The 23510-nt window shown below is 37.6% G+C and overlaps 3 protein-coding genes across 6 annotated transcripts; 1 reads left to right on the forward strand and 2 right to left on the reverse strand.

The window, feature by feature from the left end:
- vma12 (vacuolar ATPase assembly factor VMA12) lies at positions 1 to 21129 on the forward strand. Of its 3 annotated transcripts, none has more exons than XM_077722300.1 (7): positions 1 to 412; positions 654 to 727; positions 1317 to 1406; positions 1893 to 1935; positions 2161 to 2273; positions 2427 to 2556; positions 19410 to 21129. In XM_077722300.1, the coding sequence occupies exons 1-6, from the start codon at positions 229 to 231 to the stop codon at positions 2520 to 2522; spliced, it is 600 nt and encodes a 199-aa protein (XP_077578426.1). In that variant the 5' UTR covers positions 1 to 228; the 3' UTR covers positions 2523 to 2556; positions 19410 to 21129. The 3 variants fall into 3 exon arrangements, with proteins under 3 accessions (XP_077578426.1, XP_077578425.1, XP_077578424.1); XM_077722299.1 differs by lacking the exon at positions 19410 to 21129 and adding an exon at positions 5972 to 6802 and having other exon boundaries at positions 10 to 412; XM_077722298.1 differs by lacking the exon at positions 19410 to 21129 and having other exon boundaries at positions 10 to 412; positions 2427 to 2880.
- On the reverse strand, positions 4936 to 6743 carry sebox (SEBOX homeobox). The gene is made up of 3 exons (XM_077722297.1): positions 6284 to 6743; positions 5951 to 6162; positions 4936 to 5881 (listed from the first exon to the last, which is right to left on the reverse strand). Exons 1-3 carry the CDS (start codon positions 6510 to 6512, stop codon positions 5237 to 5239), a joined length of 1086 nt encoding a protein of 361 aa, XP_077578423.1. The 5' UTR covers positions 6513 to 6743; the 3' UTR covers positions 4936 to 5236.
- smtnl (smoothelin, like) lies at positions 7061 to 22945 on the reverse strand. 2 transcript variants are annotated; one of them, XM_077722295.1, is made up of 10 exons: positions 22837 to 22945; positions 21857 to 22645; positions 10279 to 10360; positions 9502 to 9762; positions 9353 to 9415; positions 9217 to 9277; positions 9000 to 9149; positions 8797 to 8920; positions 8041 to 8192; positions 7061 to 7921 (listed from the first exon to the last, which is right to left on the reverse strand). In XM_077722295.1, exons 2-10 carry the CDS (start codon positions 22487 to 22489, stop codon positions 7795 to 7797), a joined length of 1653 nt encoding a protein of 550 aa, XP_077578421.1. In that variant the 5' UTR covers positions 22490 to 22645; positions 22837 to 22945; the 3' UTR covers positions 7061 to 7794. The 2 variants fall into 2 exon arrangements, with proteins under 2 accessions (XP_077578421.1, XP_077578422.1); XM_077722296.1 differs by lacking the exon at positions 22837 to 22945 and having other exon boundaries at positions 21857 to 22730.
- Positions 22946 to 23510: the final 565 nt, after the last annotated feature.

A 23510-nucleotide genomic window follows, 5' to 3' on the forward strand; every position in this document is an offset into this window, starting at 1 on the left:
TATAATATTTTTTAATTAATGTGTATTTTAAACTGTTAGTTAACATGAACGGCCACGTGAGCCTTGCGTCATGTGATCACTGGTAAAACATGGCCGCATGCTTGTGTATCAATATTTTGTTTCGCTTTCGAGCTTAATAGTCATACACATAACCGTATTTGAAAAATCCTCCGAATAATAATATATTTTGTTGATTATCTGACTGTTTGGTCACTGTTCCTCGGAAGTATGACTTCGGCATTTGTCGTTGGAGATCAATTCAGGAAAAAAGTCTCCGATTTGTTAGAACAGCCGGACTTATCTCTGTCTGAAGAACTGAGAACGCAACTGGGAGATCTACTAGAAAAGAAAGGTCAAATAATCTTACCCTTTAGTTTAGCCAGGAAATTAAAACAGTATCTTCAAGATGAAGGTAATAACCACGAAATGTCTTTCCTTTATGTCTGTGCTACTTCTGCCTCTCCATATTTCCTGGCTTTCATTTGCATTACTACTTGAGCAGTCGTGTCAATGGATTTTACCTGTCATTTAATATTTTTGAAAAAGCTTTGAAATATAGAATTTCACCATTTCTGCGCAGATTTGTTATTATTGCATGAGTTACAGATACTGTGGATCATCTGTTTAATATCTAATTGTTGTCCCCCTGCCAGGGCACCCATTTTATTTGTATGAGTTGTTGGAGGACAGTTCATTGCACTTACCTGAATTTGTGAAGCCCCCTAGGGTAAGTTTTTTTTTTTAAATGAAATAATAATTCTTTTACAGTATATTAAAAATTCAATTTGTTTTTGCAAGACCTTACTCGCACCGGCAGCTCAAAAAAATTGCATGCCACAATTAATCTTTCCGCTATAATTCACTAGACTCTTTTTGGATGTTTATATGGCCTTATTCAGTGACCAAATACTATAGGGTAAGTTGTACATTTTTTGGATTTCAGAAAATGCTATTCGCTTCTCACTACAAGAAGCAGTACTACCCACTAGTTTTAAAATAGTTCCAGTGCTTAAATGTTTTTTGCAAAAATGTGCCTTAAAAAACAGTTATCATAAGACACACAGTATATGCTCGAAAATATGTGTTTTTATTCACTATGAGTGTGTCTTGAACTTTAACTGGGAGTGGCAATGGAATTATTCCTCTTCCAAACTAGTGCTTTTAGTGAAATGATTCAAGTCCAATTTCACCAATTTTTTGATGATACGGCATGGTATAGATTATTTGGATCTCAAAATTGCAATTTGAATATTGAATGTGTATAAAGATACCACTACCACCTGGACAAACCTGATACTGATTCTGTCTTTTTCCAGAACCCCGAGCTGGTTGCACGCTTAGAAATCATTAAAGCCAGATTAGCAAACGAGGAATACAACAAGATGACACGTAATGTAAACAATCAGGTAAATAATGTTAGGATCACTTACTGTATATGGATCACATAAAACATCTTCCTCAATTTTATATTCATTTCACCAAAAACTTTTTTTTAACAATGTAACGTTACAATTTACCAAACTTGTAATAAAATAGTGTTTTAGATAATACTTTCTTCTTTTATAGCGATTAAACAACATACTGGAGACAAAAACACATTCCTTTCCCTTTTTAACAGTTTGAAAACAGTCACCATATATTAAGTGACACACAATAATGGAGATTTTTGCACATCACACAACATTGGCTAATCGCTGAGTTTATTTGATCAACGCAGTCTTTCAAACTTTGAAATTATCGTTTTTCTTTGTGATTAATTCAAGAAAGCAGTACTTTTTTAACATATATATTGGGGCCAGATTATTTTGAACCCTTACTTATGATCACTACTATTGCTACCTCTATGTAAACACACCTTGATGCTTTATGATTTTATTTTTACTCCAATGCAGGATATGAACCGCAATGGAACACTGGCGGATTTTGGACAGCAAGGTTAGTGTGTTGCTCAATATGACTTCAAAGAAAAGACAACAACACCTAGTTTAAATGACCTTCATGTAAATGATTATTGCACAAAAGATTCTGAATATCAAAATTTCCATTTTTTTACCAGATTATGATGCAAAAAAAATGAAAAACATTTTATTATGTATTAAATAATACTCTGTTTCATGAATCGTACATGATGAACAATTCACACATTCTCTATTCCTTTAGTACGATCAGCAAAAGCTGTGATGGTGACTGTTTTCAACTTTCTGGTGACCATAATTGCTACGTTTGCATGCTCCTATATAGGGAGTCAGTATCTGTTCACAGAAACAACAGCGGTAAGAATTTGTCTTATTCTGCATTGATTACCACTGCAGTTCATGTTTTCTTTCTTAATAAACACACTTACCATACATCTGTGGACTGCAATGTTGACATTTAATGTTAAGATGATCTAATAACATGAATTATGTTTTGACTTCTTTTCCCAGCGAGTGATATCTGCTGTGATCGCAACGTCCGTAGTTGGGCTTGCTGAGCTGTACGTCCTGGTCCGGACCATGGAGGGGGAATTTGGGGAACCCTAGCACAACAAAAAAAACAGAATTGCACCAGAGCCAGGTAATAAAAGCTGTAAAGAATACCAACCGCTTACAATGACAATACTGTATGACTAAACAGTACTTTAAATTACCTTCACGTTGAAATGTTTCACTTTCCACAAAGGGTTTACAGCTAGAGTTTTTGTCTATAAGAACTGATAGGACTATATATGTTTTTTCCATGTTTTGGTAAATAACAACTGTGTACAAGTGGAACTTTATATTACAGTATGCTCAGACACTCAGTCTATACAGTGATGTCATTTTACCCAGCTTAATGGTTTAATGTCTCGTTTATACCTTTTGTGATTTACTTTTAAATCCGTTTTCTGTTTTAACTGTTTACTATTTATTCTCGCTCTTTCTTGTGGAAAAAAAAGAACAAATGCGTATGATTTTCTTTTGTAGTCTGTCATATTTACACCAAGAATTCCAATCATGTATCTCCTGCTAAATTCCAATTCCTATTTAATGCAAATATTCAAAAGATCCGTATCCTCTAGTTAATAATAATAATATCACTTGATTATGTTATAATGGAGAAAAAAACAAAATATTTTCCCCACAAAATCGTGACATAGTCTTTTTATCAAAATAAATATTGTTTTCGGCGACTCCTGGATTTCCCTCTTTGTCCTAATACTTCAATATACTTTATTTTGACTTGATAAGGGATAAGAGTTCCAATATCAGTTTTGAAATAACTTAAAACTGTTTTATTGGTCTCTGCGCTCATCGTATCTGATCTGTTTACAGTCACTTGTTTTCTAGTGAATCACATCTCCAACAACACAAAGCAAAGGATTACCGTCCCCGATCGACAATTTCAAAACAATTCATACAAGACCGAGATGATCATTCTCCCCTTGATCCCTTTTCGATGCGTATAAATATTCTTCCACCATATTTTTATGATCGCATCCTCTTGTTTAGTCCAATCACGTAAATGGGGGGATTAAAAGATGTAACTACATCTGGAGGGGAAAAAGTATTTTCCTGAATTCTGAGATTTGACACCCGGATTAGGGATTTATTGAAAGATTATTTGGTATTAAAGATGATTGTGATATGCAGAGATCACTGTCCACTGCACGACTGTCTTGTCCATCCGTTATGTTCGTGTATGTATTATACTTCTCATGTAATATTTCAAACTTAAATCCAGTCATAATTATAGGACCTGTAAGCTGATAGAGTCCAAAGCTTTGGCTTTAATTTTCATTAGTTTCTTCCTCGGACCTACTGCACATAATAACCTCATGATACTTAGAGTCGAGAGATTTAGAAAATAACTTCTTTTCATGGTATCCATGCACAAGGAATCATTTTAATCGGGATGTTTTGAAAGATAATTCACATAGGGCAACCGTTTCTACTCCTCACACAGTGCAGTATATCTTATATATAACCAGATATATGTCGATTACATGCACAGCAATAATGAAAAATTCAGAACAGACTCAAAATATCTATATGTACTGTATTTAGTTCTATTCAGATAACTACAACCCGATGTACAAAAAATCTTGATCTCCCTCCAAATCAAAGTCAACGTTAGTAAGTCTAGAACTCTCAATAAATAAAAATGTAGAAGTCACATTTAAGTATTAAGTTGTAGGCCCAGGCAAAGAATGAAATGAAATTAATTGTGATTTACATTATAGTCAAGTAGAAAAGATGTTATGTTTTAACTTTGAGAGACAGCATGTGGAGGAAAATTACAATTACACATTACTCAAATAGTGGGATTTTTAAACAATTTGGAAAAAAATGTATTTGGTCTTTCATAATCAACACGATCTCAGGCTCTCACAGAACCAACTTTCTTAAAAAACACCTTTCTCCTTCACTCTACCTGTAATATTAATGGCAACTGCTCATTCGCCCTCCTGTTTTCCCTTTTGTTACTGTCATTGTAGACTGCCCGGTGGAAACTCTGAAGTTCTCCCTTACTTTGTTGTTCTTTTTCTTATATACGACATTATCATGGAGGGGAGGGATTTGATTGAAATTTGGTAGGAATATTCTAGGAATGACTATGCATTGTCTCTTGGTTGATTAATTACATTACTATTTAATTGCAGACTTATTGTTGCCTATATTTTCTTGGTTAAACAGTATAGTAAAGGGATGGCCAAACTATTCCACAAAGGGGAGTGGGTGCAGTTTTTCATTGATCATTTTATGTATGAATTCACACTTACTGATACTTGAAGATATAATATCATAATACAGTTGGAGACAATAATTTTACCAGTGAGATGTAAACATGAACACATTTGTTTATACACTGCACAACCAATTATTTCCAGGAGTAGCTATAAATATTTTTGATTCATGCTCTTGTTGCTTTATGTTTATTTAAATAAAATTGAACTGAAGACATCATAACGCACTGTAGGTGTTAATCATGTTTATTAGACAACAATAAGGTCAAGCAATTGAATGGAGAGCTTTACATTAATTCCAAGCCAATTTTTACATGCATAAACTTAACTTCACCACATGATATTTCCTTTTTTTACATTCAAATCAAACCGCACAGCATTGAAAAGATTGTCTTTAAGAATGGGTGCAAGGAAAAAAAGGAAAGAAAACTATCAAACCATTCAAACAGTAATTTGAGTTTGACAAAACAACCAGTGGTTTGCTTTGTTCTGGGTGTAAATAGGATATACATTTTCAGCAATTTTACATTGTCAGAACTCCAGGAAGTTGGTCACAATAGCAGCATTGTAGATCAGGTCTGATATGTAGCCCATGGAGGTCTGTGGTCCCATTTGGGTATGATGATGGTGATGGTGGTGGTGGTGTCCTTGGCTTTGAGTTACCTCCCAATATGCCGATTGAGGGTGAGAAGGAACGATTTGGTCGATAGAAATGTGGCCGCCTATTGCCTGATGAGGTGTGGACTGCCCTAGGCTCTGGGTTTTGAAGTTCCTGAGGGTCTGGTAGGAGTGGTTAGGAGGAGCATGGGGAGTTTGCCTGGAGATAGGATGAGAAAAGGAACCAGGTAGGAACGATCCCAGTGATTGCCACTGCTGTCGTTCCTCGTCTGAACGCTTCGGAGAACCAAGGGTAGTCTGCTGGTGGAAAGATGGTGTCGATGGTGTTGATTGGTTGCTGTAAAGTTGGATCCAGTCGGAGTAGAATTGAGGGATGTCATCACAGAGCTGGTTTTGTTCCGATCGGAATATGTCTGCCAGGGTTGTCGGGGCAGGAAAGGCTGAGGTCACCAGGCCAGAGGTGGTTTCTGCGAGCCCCTTCCCTCCTAGAAAATGTTTTGTGGACTTGGGAAATCTCCCAGTCTTGATACTTCTGGCTCTTCGGTTTTGAAACCATACCTGAGGGAGATTTTGCAATTCATTCAGCTTCATCCTGAAGGCAAATGTCTGATCAATCAATTCACTCACCTGTATCTTGCTTTCCGGCAGGTGTGTGTCAGCAGCCAGCCTCTCTCTTAGAGTAATATCAGGATATGGAGTCATTGCAAAAGCTTGCTCCAGCTCTGACAGCTGAGCTCGACTGAAGATGGTCCGCTTCCTTTTTCTTGGACCCTCGCTTAAACAGGTGGCGCGATCCAGCTCAAATGAGGATAGGGTGCTTTCCCTATGAGCATCTTTGGCTAAAAGGAAAGCATTCATTGTTATAAATCAAGGCAGTTGTCTTGAGTTGTTGACAGTTTTTGCCAAGTATAATTTAAAAAAGGCTTCTAGCATCAAACTATGTCTGTTATAGGGTCTTACCTTTACATTGCTCCTGTTCCCCGAATACTGCTTTCAAATCCACCGCCTCTGTTGGCTGGCTCTGCTTGACTATTGAGAAATCTGCATCCATGAACAAAGCCATTCTCACCACACAAACATAGTTATCCTGTTTATCCTTTGTCAGTGGATGGATGATTTGATAGAGTGGAGGGGGAGACCACTTCTTATATATACTACTCATAACAAAAAGCCCCCACCCCCACACCATTAGGGAACCCAGGTATTAAATACCAACAGTTTAATCTCAATAGACTGAGAGTCAAATCATGGTGTTTTGCAAGTCGCTTAGTTGGAATTTACTCGAGAAACAATCACCTTAATCTTATTTTCCATCGTACACTATGATATTTGGTCGTGTTATTTACACCAGAAGGTTTTATAGGTTATGAAGTCATGTCGCACTAAAATTGATTATTTTAACTCTTTTAACTAAATTATAAAAATACCAACACTATGCTGGCAAAAACTGTATTCTTGATATAATGTATATCTACTACTTTGTTGTAAAAAAGAGAATACAATCATAATTTTAAACATATATACAAACTTTGTCTTACATTCCACAACTTCTATCAAATAATGATTATGTGAAAGATTGAACAACTGCAATAATCAACAACGAGCACCAGAAAATGCTTAGGCGGGATGAAAAGCCAATCAGCATTGAGAAAGATAGGGATGGACATGCACAGTATATACAATAAATAAATGTCCTACTACTTAGAAAGTATATGTTCAAATCAAATGTCTCTTTTTTATTGAACACAAATCAATACCTAAGCATACAGTGTGTACATAAATCGTATTACATTCTATTGAGCAAACTTATTTTCATATCTTATTTAAACATATTTCATAATAACTCACAATTTATTGCCTACATTTCAGTTCTTCAGGTGTTGCAAATCTGGTGCAACGGTAAAATATAACATACAAGTAGGAACAAAATAGCTTTAGAAACAACAAATTTATCATTTGGCACAGGCCACAGCATGTTTTCATTGCTTGAGTAGGGCTCATCCACATGCTGTTTTTGGAAGAATGGTCACTGTGTGACCACAAGAGGGGGTTACACTCTTCATTTCAAATGACTTGCAAAGTCTCATCTCATTTTCTGAACCACTTTATCCTCATTAGGTTCACGGGGGGTGCTGGAGCCAATCCCAGCTCTCCTCGGGTCAGAGGCGGGGGACACCCTGAATCGGTGGCCAGCGATCACAGAGCACAAGGAGACAATTATGCACACATACACTCATATCTAGGGGCAATTTAGAGTGTCCAATCAGCCTATCGTGCATGTTTTTGGAATGTGGGAAGACACCAGAGTACCCGGAGGTAACCCACACAGGCCCGGGGAGAACATGCAAACTCCACACAGTTGGACATAACTTGGATTTGAACCCAGGACCCCAGAGCTGCGAGGTCAACACGCCCACCACTCACTCCACCTTGGCCGCTCTTGACAAAGTCTCACCATCCAAATATGGTTGTCACTCAAATTTGCGTAGATGGTTGTAGAGAGATTGGACATAGGTGAATACACACATCGGATCCGGTTTACGGCCCATGATCATCATGTCATCCACTTCGATTAGCCGATCACAGCCTGCCTTGGCTCTGGTGGAATATGCAAAGAGGAATAAAACATCATTGAGAAAAGAACAATAATGGAAAAACAGTTAGAATTATCAAGGGGTGGTTTGTAGAAAACACACACTTTTCTTTTTACAACTTACTCTGCAGTCCCAAAAGCCAGCTCAAAGTTGTGCTTGCGGTTGGCCGGTGACAATGGTTCGTAGTCAAACTCGGTGGGAAAGAAGGAGTGTACCAAAGCACAGAAAGCCATGCCATCACTCCAGCTCGATGAGAAGTTCTGGATTTCTATGTTCTACAGCAAAAAAAAAGAGATTTAAAACAATGCTTTGTGAATTTATTGCGACTATGTGCACATGAGGCAAATAACTTAATACTGAAAATTTAAGAGGTGAATGGGAGATAATGGAATATGACAGTCTGGCCATAAAACTGTCTCCGCTTTCTCTAAATATGATATATGAAATAGTCTAGCACTTTCATCTTCATTCTTGCTTTTGTTTGACTTGACTTGAAAAGGGAAAGCATGAAGAAATCAGATGGGTGTAATTGTTTCTTTTATAGTTTATTTTTGTTATTTTCATAAAATTATATTGGTCATGAAAGTGTTGAAGTAGTCTGCTGGTATAAATCATAATGTAAAATGTCAAACTTTTAGGATTTTTACTCAACAATTGTAATAATGACCCCTGAAAAAATCTTGCAATAATTTGGATAAGATATGTTAAGATAAGAATGATAAGAAAATAAAAATTGAAAATATGCAGCAAGTTCTTATCACCAAATCTGAAATTGGGACCTGAATTTTGAAGAAACTGAAGTTTTACATTAATCTCAACCTGTCTAAATTGTACCCTGCCTCACACCCACAATGATAATACTTACTAATAGTACATTACCTGGTAGCCTACGGTCTTTGAGCGACACCACTCAAGAAGAATTTGTTTGATACTGCTGGCACTAGAAACTCCAAAACTTTGTGAACGCTTCAGTTTGGGTTTGGACTCCACTATTTTGGGGTGACTGTACAAACACAAAGACCACATTAATGAATGTCCTTCCACTACTTGCACGCAGTCTTATAGCGAAACAGTAAATTCACCTGTTATTGACATCTGTGTCCAACTTCTCAAAGATTGACCGTCGGGCCTGAGCTCCAATATTTCTGGGTAAAGTCTGCGACCTCACTAGTTCTCGTCTCCTTTCTCCTCCATGCCCAAGCGACCGTTCTTTGCTTTCCACGGTTTTATCTCTACAGACGGACAAACAATTCACCGTCTTAACCTAACTGAAACTTAAAAAGAAAAATCTAAACTGACCTGTCATGTTGAGGTAATGCAGCATACGTCACAGTTTTAGCTGAAGATGAGCTCGTTTTTTCTGTAATAAATTGACCATAATCCTCAATTGCCATTACGATCTTGGAATTAGAGGCATTTTTCCGGCGTATCTTACCTTGGAGGCGTGAAGTTCCGACAGCTCTACTTAGTGTTGGGGTCCACGTCTTCATGAAAGAGACTGACAACAAACCAAATGTTAAGTCTGGAGGTTTTAATTGATTTGAAATTTTGAATAGCCCAGCTTCAACTGGTTATCAGGGTCACCTGGTTGAATTGGAGAATCTGTACTGGCTTGAGGTCTGAGAACGGTAGCTGCCAATTGGTTGGGAGGGGAGGCTTCCAAGAGTGGAGAAGAACGAGAAGAGGTGGGGCTTCTAGGCGAGTCAGGAGAAGTCTTGATTTCTGCTGTCTTGGTGGTGGCTGTGATGGAGAAGTGGGCCAATCGCATGGCAACCTGAGCCGTGTGTTCATGTGGGAAGTCCCGAGGTGGGGATGTCGTCTTTCCATGGTCCAGCAGGGAGTGCTCTGATTAGAGGATAAAGAAAGTGTGACATCAAAACAAGTTGCATAATTGAAAGTTGATCACATGCATTTGATTTTTGTTGTTGTTGCTGATTGTCCTTGGTAAAAACTGAATCCAATACATCAATCTAAATATGCGGCTGATTACATGTCTCAAGGCCACTCTGCCTACTGTTGACCAATCCCTGCGAAGTCAATGTAAACTTTACTAAACTTGCATTTCCCAGTCTGTCCAGTAACAGATCTCAGTTTGAGCCTCTGTAAAAGTAACCAAACATAGCAGACAGTGATGACATCACTGCGAAATAGTCTGGGATTAATCTGCCAGACTTGACAAATCTCCCCCAGAACCACAGAAAACATTACTCAACTATTTTAACAGGCCAGCACTCATGAAGAGATCCTCATGTCAAGGGGAGGGGGAATTAAGCCTCTTTCACTTAACGTGCTTGACGTCACTTTTGAGCTTTGAGATGGAGAACATATTGCACTGGCATGATGAGAAACACTTGTGGGTACCTGTTGACGCACTGTGTCCGTTCTCCAGGCCTGCATTTCCCGGGGCTGGGTCTACTTCTATTGGCTCCTCTCGCTCAATACTCTGCAATACAAATATACAGTAGAAGAGAGATGAAATGTTTGTTTTTTTAACCAAGTGTGAAGTCATTTTTGACTGTCATTGCAAGCCAGAGACTGATGCAAGTTGGAATTGACCCGTGTAGAATTCAGTCATCCAGCACTATGTGTGCGCATGTGTCATATTTGGCTCATCCAAAGTGTGTTAAGACAGTCAGATGATTAGCAAAACAGATGAAGCCATCAGGCTGCCTGGTGAAAGAGTGGTAGGAGGTTGCGTGGGTTTTCTCCGGGCACTCTGGTTTACTCTCACATCCCCAAAAAACGCAGAAAATTGCCCCTATGTATGAATATGAGCAGGCTCTAACCAAAGTTTCAGTTCTATTTTGAACACTGTGATTGCCCTGTTTATTATTATTATTATCATTGTTAAACCACGGTTAAAATGATTACATAATATATGTCGTTTTGCCAATAGAGAATGCTGATTACTGTCCTAATTCCCAAGTCTTACTCTTTTAAGTTCTGAGCGACTAAAGTTTTCCTAACTTCAGTCCCTCCAACTGGTTTTCAGTATCTCACTAGTCAGCACATTCAACTGCCAAGATAGGAGTGTGGGTTTGAATCCCATTCCGCAAAAGAACTAGGATGACATTTTGAGAATAGTGATGTCACCAACACGAAGACAGGTCACACATATGGATCACATTATTACAAAATAAATCTTCCACAAAAAGTTTGATTACAAAAGCATTGTACCATATTTACATGTATTTTATGGTTTACTTGTTAGTTTGTTTTAACCCTCAAATTCAAGTAACCGGGTGTTAGTATTTTACCATAAACGTTTTTACATTTTTTATTATGATTCCTGCTGTGAATGGACTCTGTAATAAGCAAGCAAACTCACAAGCAGCCAAAATACGGCCAACCAATGATGACAGATCTGTCAAACACGATTCTTTGAAATAAATATCACATGGAACAACTACGAGCTTTGGCTATGTCAAAATCCGCACTTAATTACGAACTGCTTTGACTCTACGGGAGGTCCAAACTAGAGACTGATAGTGTGCATATTATGTCAAGGTACACATGTCAAAAATGACACAAGACCTTTTAAAAAGGCTTTCAGGAAATGTAAGAGCAGGTAGCCAGGATAGGGGTAAGTGAACAGCTGTTTGTGTTTCAAACTGCCAGACTAGATACTAGATGTATTTGCTTCAGATTGTTGGGCCATTTTCCACTTTTTTCCATTTCATCACATGTAAAATCAAATCATCAGTATCATGACCAGTTTATTAAATTAGTCTGCCTCCTTCAGAATGTCTGCAATTGGGCTACTTTCAAAAATCATGGGCAATCGAAGCCTCCAAAAAAAAAAGAAGAAATGATTCATTACCAGTTTGATTGTTTAAAAAGGTGCAACCAGTAGAATCTTGTAATTGTGTTGTGCATGACGGGAAATGTGACAGAGGCACGTAGCAGTTGAAGTGGAAACAGCTGCCTATCAAACAGGAGAAGGGAGACAAATTGTTGAATGCTTGAGTTGTGGGAAGGAGAGCTTCCTTCAAATCCACTGTGGGTCAAAAGAGGGAAATACGATAGCAGGGCTGCCTCAGTTCCTGTAAACGCTCTCCATTATCGCGACTTCTGATTTGTTGGCAGGACACTCTGCAACACTTAATGCGGATCACATGACTGACAGGACATTTAAGGTCGCGACGTTCAGGGCAAGATTCTACGAGCCAGGGAATTGGCAGGATTAAATTACACCATGAATACACTTAATCCATTGAAGAACAAAATATCAATAAATCTTTGGGGTCCTAAGTTATTATCACCAAAAATATGTATTGGAAGTATTCAGATGGTTGCTATACTAGAGATTTAAAACAATTTCTCTGCATATTTCTCAAATGTATCAATGATTAATCATTCATTAGTATCTATTTTTATTATATAACATTAACAATAATTTAAAAAAAACGTTAATTCCAGAACATGGTTATTCCTGACCCTGAATTCAGGTACTAAAAATGATCTCATTGTTTAAAAGGCCTCCAAGCATTTTACTCAACTGTACTTGTATATTATCTTAATACTCCTATCAGATAAAACATTGTAAATTTGAGTGCACATTTTTCAATTACAATTGGAAGTCTTGATGCTTTACATATAAATCTCAAAACATATAATCTGAAAACACTTATTACTAGTTACTAGTATTACTGTTCTTCATTCAATGATACTCATCAATCAAACATACCATTCAGAGTATCTTCAGGTTAGACTAAAACATATAATAGTGTTTGCCAAAGCGGCAAATAGTGGCAGTTGCTACGGGATCACTTGCAATGAGAAACCCCTTTGTTTAAACAGCCGGCATGAGGGAGCATGGTGAATGCTATATCCTGTTTATTTAGAGGATATTGTTAAACTGTCTCAGGTATCTCCATGGAGGCGAGTGTAGATGGATCAGTGGCTTTAATGAGTAAAGCTGTTTGTTGAAGGAAATATATATATATACATCACAGCTATGCAAATATTTGATGTCATCAAGGGTGCCATTGAATAAGGCTGATCCATTGGTAAGACTTATATATAGCAAAGTGTCTAAATCAAGGCAGTGCACATCATATTTGTGGTCCCCGAAAGTAAATCATATGCACCAACTTAACATTTCTTGCAAAAATTAAATTCCAACAATATTTCTGTGGTCGTATTTAAGAGATCTAGGATGAGAGAAATCAGACAAAATGTACTTTTTCCCTATTTCTCACATTGTAAAGGAATATTTTAAATAAGTGTATGTGTTAAATACAGAATTTGCTACAGAATATTCTACAGTACAAAATATCCTACTGGGATGCAATGAAATTTCCCGAATAGGAGATGAATGAAGTTATCCAATCCAATATAATCCAAACCAAGACTGCAACTTTTATTTGGCTGCGCCTTATGATTGTTAAATATGGTAAATGACTAAATAGTTGGTATCACAAGAGTTTTTAGACATTATTTAGATGAAGAAAGTCCTTAAATGATTAATAAACAATCAAAATAATGATAAATTCATTTTATAATTCATTAGTTGTTGATAAGCAAATGAATGGAGGCCGTGCTAGGAGGCAGACATTAGTATGGCTCTTGGAAGGAAACCATAACTTTGATATGGCTCATTGGCGTCATGGGACTGAAATCAGCAAACTTTGTGTGAGTGGTGGTAATAACAATCCTTTCTACAGTCACACTGATGGGAAATCTGATATTTTAAATGAACTTTGTATGGAAGACGTTGCACAGAGCTGAGGTTTGAACATAAAACCTCAAAAAAGGGAAACTTTACTAATCATTGGGCTGGAAGTCCATAAAATTCTTAAATACTGTATAACATATAAGTGGCCTGGAAAAGTGGTTCAACATATGTCTGAAAGAAAACTTTAAACCATATAGCTACGTATTAAGATCTACATTTGAACACAGCTAGCCAATTTTATGTGCAAAAATGCTGAAGCATGGCTTCTCAACACCGTCAAATTATCAAATGCAGTGAAAGCTGGTGAAGTTTCATATAGGCGTACAATAAGACCCCCTGTAAATACACATGCGTGTATACACGCTTATTTAAAGCAGTCTGTAAGGACATGATGATAGAGGACGTAGGCTCGTAATCCCCACCTGGCAGTGTAAAAAGGAATCCTACTCTCTACTCACCATTTAAAAATAATAGATTAACACAACCTGTAATTTCACGGGGGAAAAAATGACCACACAAACTCTTTGCATTGAAATGGAAAATATGCACTAGATACATAAACCAGGAACTTTTTTCCTTTAGATGTTTGTGTTGGTATAGGAGAAGCAGTCTTGAAGCAGGAATTATTATTACTGCCATTTCATATGTTTTCTGGTACAGATTGTATATTGAATTATGGAAGCTCATCCACAGAGCATAAACTGTCTTTTTATATTTAATAACAGACTCTAAGCTTCTTTTTTTTGCCAGCTCAGACTTGTTGTGAATCATCTCTTAACTATGTTGGCACAGTTTTGACTGATGAAGGATTCCCCATCACAAACATTTATCTTTCTGCAGTTATAAACTGGCTTTTTTTATGTACTACTATCTAGACCTACAGTGTATATAAATATATAAGGCAGTAAATTGGTGCGTCATAAACATGATTCATCGTAAATGAATGCTCAGAAAATCTGAGGAACTCCAAACAGCTCTTAGTGAAAATGCTAGAAAAGCTTGTATCAACGTACAAATTGTTTACTGTAAGTGAGTTCATGTCGTGTACACAACAAATGTTTCTCTTTCACCTCCTTGCTGAGTTCATTTTCCACTTCACTTCTCCCTTCGAGTACACAGTATCTCCAACATATGGCAACAATAGACCGCAACTGCCCCTATCTTGGCTATCTCGGTAGTCCACCTCCCTCCTTTCAGCATTCACAAGGGGCAATTCTTGGTTCCTGGCAGTGATGCAGTAAATTGGGGTGGAGGGTGTGGGGTGAGGGGTCAGGAAAGTATGACAAACGTGGACCCTCCTGGATAAGGATAGGAAGGAGTGTCGTGCTTGACTCATTTAAAAGCATTATCAAGCAAAGACAAATCTTGTATGGTTTCACACGGGTTGCATCCAGGCAGCCTTATCTTTCCCTGGTTGACTTAACCCTATGTAGGCTTCACATTTTTATTTAGGTAAAAAGGTTAAATGCAAAAAAAAAAAAGTACTTATTTTTCATTTTTCTGCCCATGTTTTCTATTTATTTATTGATATAAAATCTTCCTTATCGCCCATCCTTGAAAGGGTTGCGGGGGTTGCTGAAGCCTAACCCAATTGTCTTCAGACGAAAGGCGGACTACACCTTAGATTGGTCGCCAATCAGTCAAAGAGCACACACAGACAGACAACCAATCAAACCTAGACTACCCGTACCAGATTTAGCCGGGATAACAACTCCACCATCGGGCGGCTTGATACAAAATCTTTATTTCAATTAAAAATAAAACTCTACATATTCTCCTATTAATCTTTGCTTGTTTTAAACAACAGTTTTCTTTAAATATTTTATATATTGTTTATATAGTTTTTAAAAAAACAAGCATTGTTTACATAAAAAAAGCTAACAGGCAATATTATCTTGTGTTTTTTTATATTGTAATTATTTATGTTTGTTATGTTGTATGCATAGTGTGTATGTTGTAGGTTTATCCATTAACAATTAATTAAAAATAAGAGAATCACATTTTTAAATGGTCAACCATGCGTATTCACACACATACCTAGGGACAATTTACAGCATCCAATCAGCCTAACACGAATAACACGAAACTATTAGCTGATTTAACCGACCAACACAAAAATTGGATGCCATCTAGCAGCGGTGGCTCCAGAGGGCATTCGAGGTGTCTCACCAACTAACTTGTTTCCACAGCGGTGATGACGGGAACACAGTCTATTGTCTGGAAGTCATTAAGAGAGCCAAGGATAGCCAGGGAGTAGCCACATACCTCTGTTAAACCCCCCTGTATACACACACATATGCACACACAACAGCATGCACTTTATAGTCCCAGTTGTGCACTTCTTTTAATTAGAGTATAACATTTCACATTATCTATGGCTGCGCTCCTCTTGTTACCATTAAATTACGAGTCTGCACTTAAAATTGTCTGCAGGTGGATTTCTTTGCTTTTCTATTGAAGACGTTTGGCATATATACATAGGTATAGCTGTAAACGTAAGTGAAATTTGGATGGAGTCAATCTCACAGTGAAGGGGGAAGGGGATACCTCAGAGACAGGATGGATGAGTTTTGGCCCATGTCAGCGGTTTTATGGTCTCTACAGGCTCTTTGTAAATGTCAGATCTTTGTTTTTTATGGAGAGGAGTATCTTTTCCTCAACGGTGGAACCGTTCCATAACTAAAACTCTCAGCAATTGTTAATTCATACCAAAAAAAAAAAACCCATTTCTGGGAAACAATCTCATGAGAGCAATGTGTTCTGTATCAATACATGAAAGTTTGAAGCAAGACAGTTTTACTGAGAACAACTACACTAATAATTGTATGAATTACAGTACTGTATTGATTTCTGAATTGTAATTCACATTTATTTAAAAATTGTCATTTTGTCAAATACAAAGAATATGTACATAAGCAATATATACACTAAACTTTTCAGACAATATATTGCACTTGCTTTGGCTGGGCCTACAACCTATAATCAGGTGTGATGTATATGTTTTTTGTTTGTTTAGTTTTTTTCTTACTGACCAAAGCCGTGAAAAAAATGTCCTTCTTCCAGAATTGGCGAAGATATTGAAAAGTGATCTTGAATGTAAGGACTCAATTTGTTGGCGTAAAATTGAGACTTTGGTCAACAAGTTATGTTGTTTTTTTAAGTATAGTGATCTGAATAACTATTAATACATAATAGATAACCATATAGCTTCTTGTTTCCGATTTTATTCCAATAATTTATGTTTGCACTTTCTTTATGATAAAATGCCCCTTAGACTCAGGTTTGACTCATTTTTCTAAAAATATAATATACATATATTTCTTATGTGCTTATCTGCTTTCTGTAATTTCTTCAACTCAATCAGTCTTAATGGCGGTGATAGGCGTCAAACCCATTGGAATTGGACGGAACTGTCTTTTAATTCCATCAAAGAGTTAAAAAGAGCCTCAATTTCTTCCTGTTTTTCAGTCCAAAGATGGTGGCAATTCTGTACACATTCTCCAGCATCAAGGAAACATTGAGTAATGATTTTTCCACTGTATCACTACATTACAGTTCAATGAACACAATCCATCTTTTCGACTTGCGTCAAGGATAAGATTTGTGTTCAATTAGTGAGAGATGAAGCTAATGCCTAAAGCTGCCCCTCACGTTTAACTTTTTCCACAGGCTATCAGCTCTTATGTAATATGTAATGCAAGTCGTGTACGACGCAGTAAATTAAGCGTCTCTAAACTCAATTCTGACTGAAACTAGTAGATAACCCCGTGACCCGTGGAGAATAATCTTGACTTTCCATCTGTTGGTTGATGTTCTGCTGTCAAATGCACATACATATCCATCCATTATGTATAGGCTATCATTTGCAAGGTTACGGAAGGGTTGGAGTCGATCCCAGCGGACATAACGCATGTAAGGGAGGTGGGACATGTTTCTGGATATTAGCCAGAGAACCTTACTCCAGTGCCGGAACAATGTAAAATACCACATAAAAGAAACCATTGATGTACAGTATAATGAAAACCATATGGTAAGATTCTAGAATAATATGAATGGAGCTTTTCCCAAAAAGAAACAGGCCAAATTTTAGACTGATTGACGCCATGGCACTTGTTGTGTACAGATTTGATTAACTTTAAGTGAAACGTTGAACTTGAACCAATCAACTTTATTAAAAGGAGGCTTTTAATGTTGACCAAATCTGAAACAGTTTTGATTTTTCAAGGTTTATGTAAACTTTAGGGGCGAAATGTTTTTAAAAATCAGCTTTCGTGCAGTTGTTTAATTGTATACAGGTGCCAACTCAAATGAGTCGCACATAAGATAAACATGGGAAAACAAAAAGAATGTTACCTCTTGGAGTTTTGTTTTCTTATTGCATATGTTACTAATTAAATTTAGTCTGACTCATCAAAATTACTGAATCAACAATTTGCAAAGCAATTGCAATTGTGCATAATAATATGGTTGAATTTTGGACCATTTGGCTTTAATTAAAACTATTGCAATTTATTATGATTGACCTAATGTGAATAGGTCAAACAGGTCAAGGCTCTAATACGTATACATTTTAATAAGTTTTTTTTAATAGTCCACAATTTGACAAATATAAAAATATATGTAGAAATTCAGCACTACTTCTTCATTCTGAGGTGCACACTATCACCAAAACCTCATCTAAAATTTGAAGTATTTTGATTGGAGGATTAATGTATGCATGTACTCTACTCTTCATATAAGAATGAAAATGTGTGTTCTGACAGGGTAAAACGCAAAAACACAGTATGAAATTAACATCACAATGATCTCGGGAAAAAAAAAAGTGTTCAGGAGTAAAAGAATCCTGACCCTGAAGTAGTTGAGATATTGTGGCTTGACCTCGAGAGTTATTCATACCAGTAATAGCATAAATATTACTAAACTGCAAAGGTTCTGTCAATGGAAGGTTAGCAAAACTTTATTCCCTGAGAACTTGAAAGAGTGTGCTGGCAATTGAAGCTATGCTACGCTATTGGCTCAGTAGTCAGCACGCTCAACTTCTGCAGTGAGGCTGCGTTCAAACCATTGTAAGAGGGAGTTGAGCACAAGAAAATAATTGCAATGATATTTCATATACCTTATGTTTTAGCATCATTAACTGCAAAACATTCACATTTAAACTGTTCAAATGTATAGTTCTTTTCATGGTAGTTAATTGTTGTTTATTTTCTATAATGATTGTGGTTTTTTTGGGACGGTACAGTTCTAGAAACCCCAGCTGTCAGCATTTTACCAAAAATTTGATGCTTTCTTTTCAGCTCCCTTAAGAGAATATTCAACTAAATTTTGGTGTGACGGTAGAAACGTGTGCAGCTTGATTTTTAAACAAGTTTCGTCAGGTTGAAAGGTCTGATGGCTCACAATCTATGTGCACCTCAATTTCTTACGAGGGTGAGGTTGACTTGAGGTCTCTTAGTGCTTAGCTAGAGGGCAAGGCACAAAGGTCACACTTACACTTCTGCATCAATCAATTTAAGGGTGTGTCTCCAAACTTGTCTAAATGGTGGGAATGGTTGTCATTGATCAAATTTCAGAATTCTACCAATAACAGTCAAGCACACTGAATCAAGTTAATTTATCATTTGCATCTTAATGTGTGTGAGTTGGAGACAAACAGGCCTATACACATCACTTTGGTACAAAGACAATCGTCTTGGATCGGAAATAAAGAAGGCCTGCAGCCGGTGTGTAAAACTGTCACACTTTCAAGCCTAATAAACTTGTCTGAACAGCCAAGCGAAATTGCATGTACGTCATCAACCTCACTGTCTTGCAGACAAGGAGAATGAGAGTGGCAATCGTGTTAAGCTTTGACAACGTGAATGAGAAAGCTCCCAATGAAGCATTCCAACAAGAGCAGGCGAGTACAATCCCAGTACAACTTTTGACCGACAGCAGGGGATCTCCTGCAGAGTCACGGAAACAAAGGTGGCCTTGTTTTGTTTTGCTTTGGCCACATGATTTCACAGCAGATAACATTCCTCTGATGTAGCCACCAAATGCCGCAGTCAGGCATCAGTTGCCTTAAGAGCTGAAATGAATGAAATTTGATCGTGTGCCCATCTAATATGATACGTGATATTAACCAAGAAAGCTTGAGCAAATTTGTGCCTCGAGTAGACAAATTGTGCGGTCCTTTGTTGCATCGTTTTTGAAGATATAGTCAAAATAAACACCCCTCATTCAAAAATTTGATTAACAATGATGTAATCATTTGAACAGGGGTTTAATAATAATAATTTGTAATAATAATTCTGGCAATCACAGTGTTCAAAATAGAACTGATGCTCTTGCTGGAGTCTATCCTAGCTAACTACAAACAACCATTTTGGAATGTGGGAGGAACCCAAATCACCCAGAGAAAACCTACAAAGGCACGGCGAAAACTTCCAAACTACACACAGTGAGGACCCACCTGTGGTCGGACCCTCGACCCCAGAACTATGAGGCCAATCCACTAATCACTCAGCAGCCGGTCCGGGTGAGTAGAAATATTGAAATTTAAAACACAATTTTAACCAATTTGACTCCTTTGTGGAACATAGAAGAAAAGAGAAAAACAAACTAAAATGTGAGGTTTCTTATAAGTTAATGAGTGAATGAGTTGGTATGCAACAAGATAAGGTGACATTACTTGGAAATTGCGTGCTTTTTTACAAAGAACATATAGAACTGTTTTGAAAAGGCAGATTACGGCAACATAACAATTTCAATAATAATGAAAACAATCTTTAGAATTATATGAGTCCTATAATTTAGTGCTCTCTAATGTTTACTGTCTATAGAAAAATGATAAAAAGGCACTAACCCACAATGACAAGACTATCCAATGTTACCAAATATTTGACTAAAAACTCAAAAAAAAAAGATGTCCGTCCTAACCATACCACCCAGGAACATGCATTCATAGTAGTTCTGAGCCTTAAAGTATCATAGGGTGCTGGAATCCAACCTCAGTGACACATTCATGAAACCACGACAAAACACAGCCCCTGCTTGTCTAACAATCAACTCCCTCACCACAAGCAGCCATTTCCAAATCTGGAAAATTACATTGCAATTACTGGATTACAGCATCACAGGGGTATTGTTTGGTCAATTTTCATCCATATTATATAAACACTTTCACTTGACTGAGGAAGGCCAGAGAAGAATGTGGAGTAGCTGAACTAAAAGTCGATGATTCTAATCTAATTAAATATCAGACAGAGTAGAGGTCTCTCTGAACTAAAAACATGGAGATATACAAATTACATTAGGAAATGTTATATTTGGAACCTAAGGGTTTCATTTTTAAGAGTTTAGAATTGCTTTTTAAAGTATGTAAATAATGGTCTGGTTGTAGAAACTATTATTATGTACTTATTCAATTGCTCATGCAATCACTACTCGCCATTCAATGTGTTGTTTGTACTTTTGTACGTGACTGCTTGAATGTGCCTGGTGTTTGTTTTGTTGCATAGTGATGATGTTTTCCATCTGTTGATACCGTATGTCGCTTACATATGGATTGCGTTTGTTGTGCAAACGCCTTGGATTTGAAAAAGAGTCTGAAATGGACTGTTAAAACTACATAATAAAAAAACATATATCTTTTGGATATTATTGGATATCTACGAAGGTGAGGGTATGATGACTATTAGGCTTTTTGTCAAGTCAATGATGATGACAATGCCTATGTCTGATTATTATTTATTATATGGGCAAATTAATCATATTAGGGTGTTAATTTAGCTAGATCAGGCCTGTCAAACAAGCACATAATTTGCAGCGAAAAGTCAGGCCAAGCAACCTAATAGTCTTTATTGATCGATTAATGCCCAAACCTGTCATTCTAATTTACATGACTATCACAAATGTAATTTTTAAGTTCACCAGAGAGCCTTTGATTCTCTGATTCTTCCCAGTGACTACCAGTATGAGCACCAATTATATCCACTGCCATGCAAAATTACAAATTCCATAATGTCATCAAAATTGGTCTTCTTCCATGAGCCATTTCATCTCCCTAAATACATACAAATGTTCCCATTTGCCAACTTGATATGAAGAGCTGATATGCAATATCATGCAATAATTCTGTGAATATGATCAGCTCCTGGCATTACTGTCCAAACCTAAATAGAACCTAGTAAATTATCATGTTGGGGGTTTTGATAGGAGGTCTTGACTGCTTCCCAGTTTAAATATATGCGCAATACAGATTAATTATTGAGTACTTACATTATTTTTACTTGACACTGCAAAAGTGGCTCGACTGGAGAAGCGGCCAGTGGATGGGCTATTGCTTGAAACAGGACTTGTCACAATGGTGGAAAGTCTAGAAGCCACTGGAGGACTGCTGGAGCCGGGGGAGCAGGAGAACGTTGGAGGAGTGGACGCAGGGTTAGGGTTAGGGTTAGTGTTGACAGGACCACTGTGGTTCGGAGTCTGGCTCCCTAGAGTGAGAGGCTGGGTGACACTCTGAATGGGAACCTCAGCCTTCCCATAGAGCATTTCTTTCATCTCCCGGTGATTCTCTTGGTCGTCATTGACGTAGTCCTTGCCATTATGACCGCTCATCCCACTGAGGAGCTCCACTTGTTGGCTTAGAGCTTGCAGTTGTGTTCTGAGCTCCCGGTTCTCCTGCTGAAGCTGAGTCACAATTCTCCCAAGAGACCCACTCAGACTGACTGCATCTTCAAGACGGTGTCCCATGCTTAACTTAAAGGCACTGACGTCCATGTGGATCTCCCGGATGGCCTCTCTCAGGGTGCATTCGTGACGGGCCAGAGCCTCACAGACTGTCTCCCCATCCGGACTGGAGCCGTGAGGATGACATAAGTCTCCCATCTCGGCCAGGATTGTTGCTTCCATTGGGCCAGCTGTTGATTCTGATGAGGGTCTTTCAGTCTAGAGGTTAAATTTTCCCAGGGACTAAAGCGGGCTGATAAATGCTGAAGATGGAACTTGGCTCTTTAGGTGTTGAGTACGAGAATGGCATGAGAAGAAGCTTGTCCTTTTGCAAACTACCTGTTGGTTTAAGAGGCAAAAGTGCATGATAGATTCAATTGAAGATATCAATTATTGATACAATACTGCAAGAAACCACAGTGAAGGAAACATGTGTTTCTAAAGGAGAGGCGCAAACTCTTCTTATGTTTCATTACTCCCATAAAATACAGAAATGAGGTAATTCTCAATAACAGCTGCGGTGAACTTACCTCAGCCTCATTCTGTGTTACACACCACAGCTGTGTGACGGCGTGTGCATGTGTATGTGTGAGAAGCTCTGCCCTGACGCTCGCTTTGCTTCGACACTTGGGTAGGCTGAGCACTCCTTTTGTCTGGGGGAGGGAATAAGGAGGTGCAGAGTGGCGGCGGGTGGAGAGACCAAACATGCAGGGTAGTAAATTTAGGGGAGGGGAAAGAGGAAGGTGGCTGGGGGAGATTGGTTTTTATAGGCACTGTGTAAACTATAGGAAAGAAAGACTTTTGTCGTTTCTTTTAACGCTCATGTTTCTTCTAATTTTTTACACCGTTTCCTAAAACTGTAGTAAGCGTGTTGAGATTAATACGGTAGCAATAGGATAGGGCATGATCTAATAAGTGTTCCCTGAAAATGAAGGAGGTGTTGGTGTGTTTGATTGTTCCATTTATTGTTTTGAAGGAGGAGAAGGGACATAATAATAACTTTATTAGTATTTGTCATTGACTGCAATTTTGTACTTCTCAGAATTAATTACCTGTAGAAAATGGTGTCTCTATATGTATATATTTATTACTATTATACTATTAGGACCATGTTTTACATACAGCCCTTAAAACTCGAGCAGGGCATTGCAATGTTTAACAATGATAAACTAAAATGTAAATGATTATTATTACAACAAAATAC

Source organism: Stigmatopora nigra, chromosome 8 (assembly GCF_051989575.1).
Source record: "Stigmatopora nigra isolate UIUO_SnigA chromosome 8, RoL_Snig_1.1, whole genome shotgun sequence".
NCBI classification, from domain to species: Eukaryota; Metazoa; Chordata; class Actinopteri; order Syngnathiformes; family Syngnathidae; genus Stigmatopora; species Stigmatopora nigra.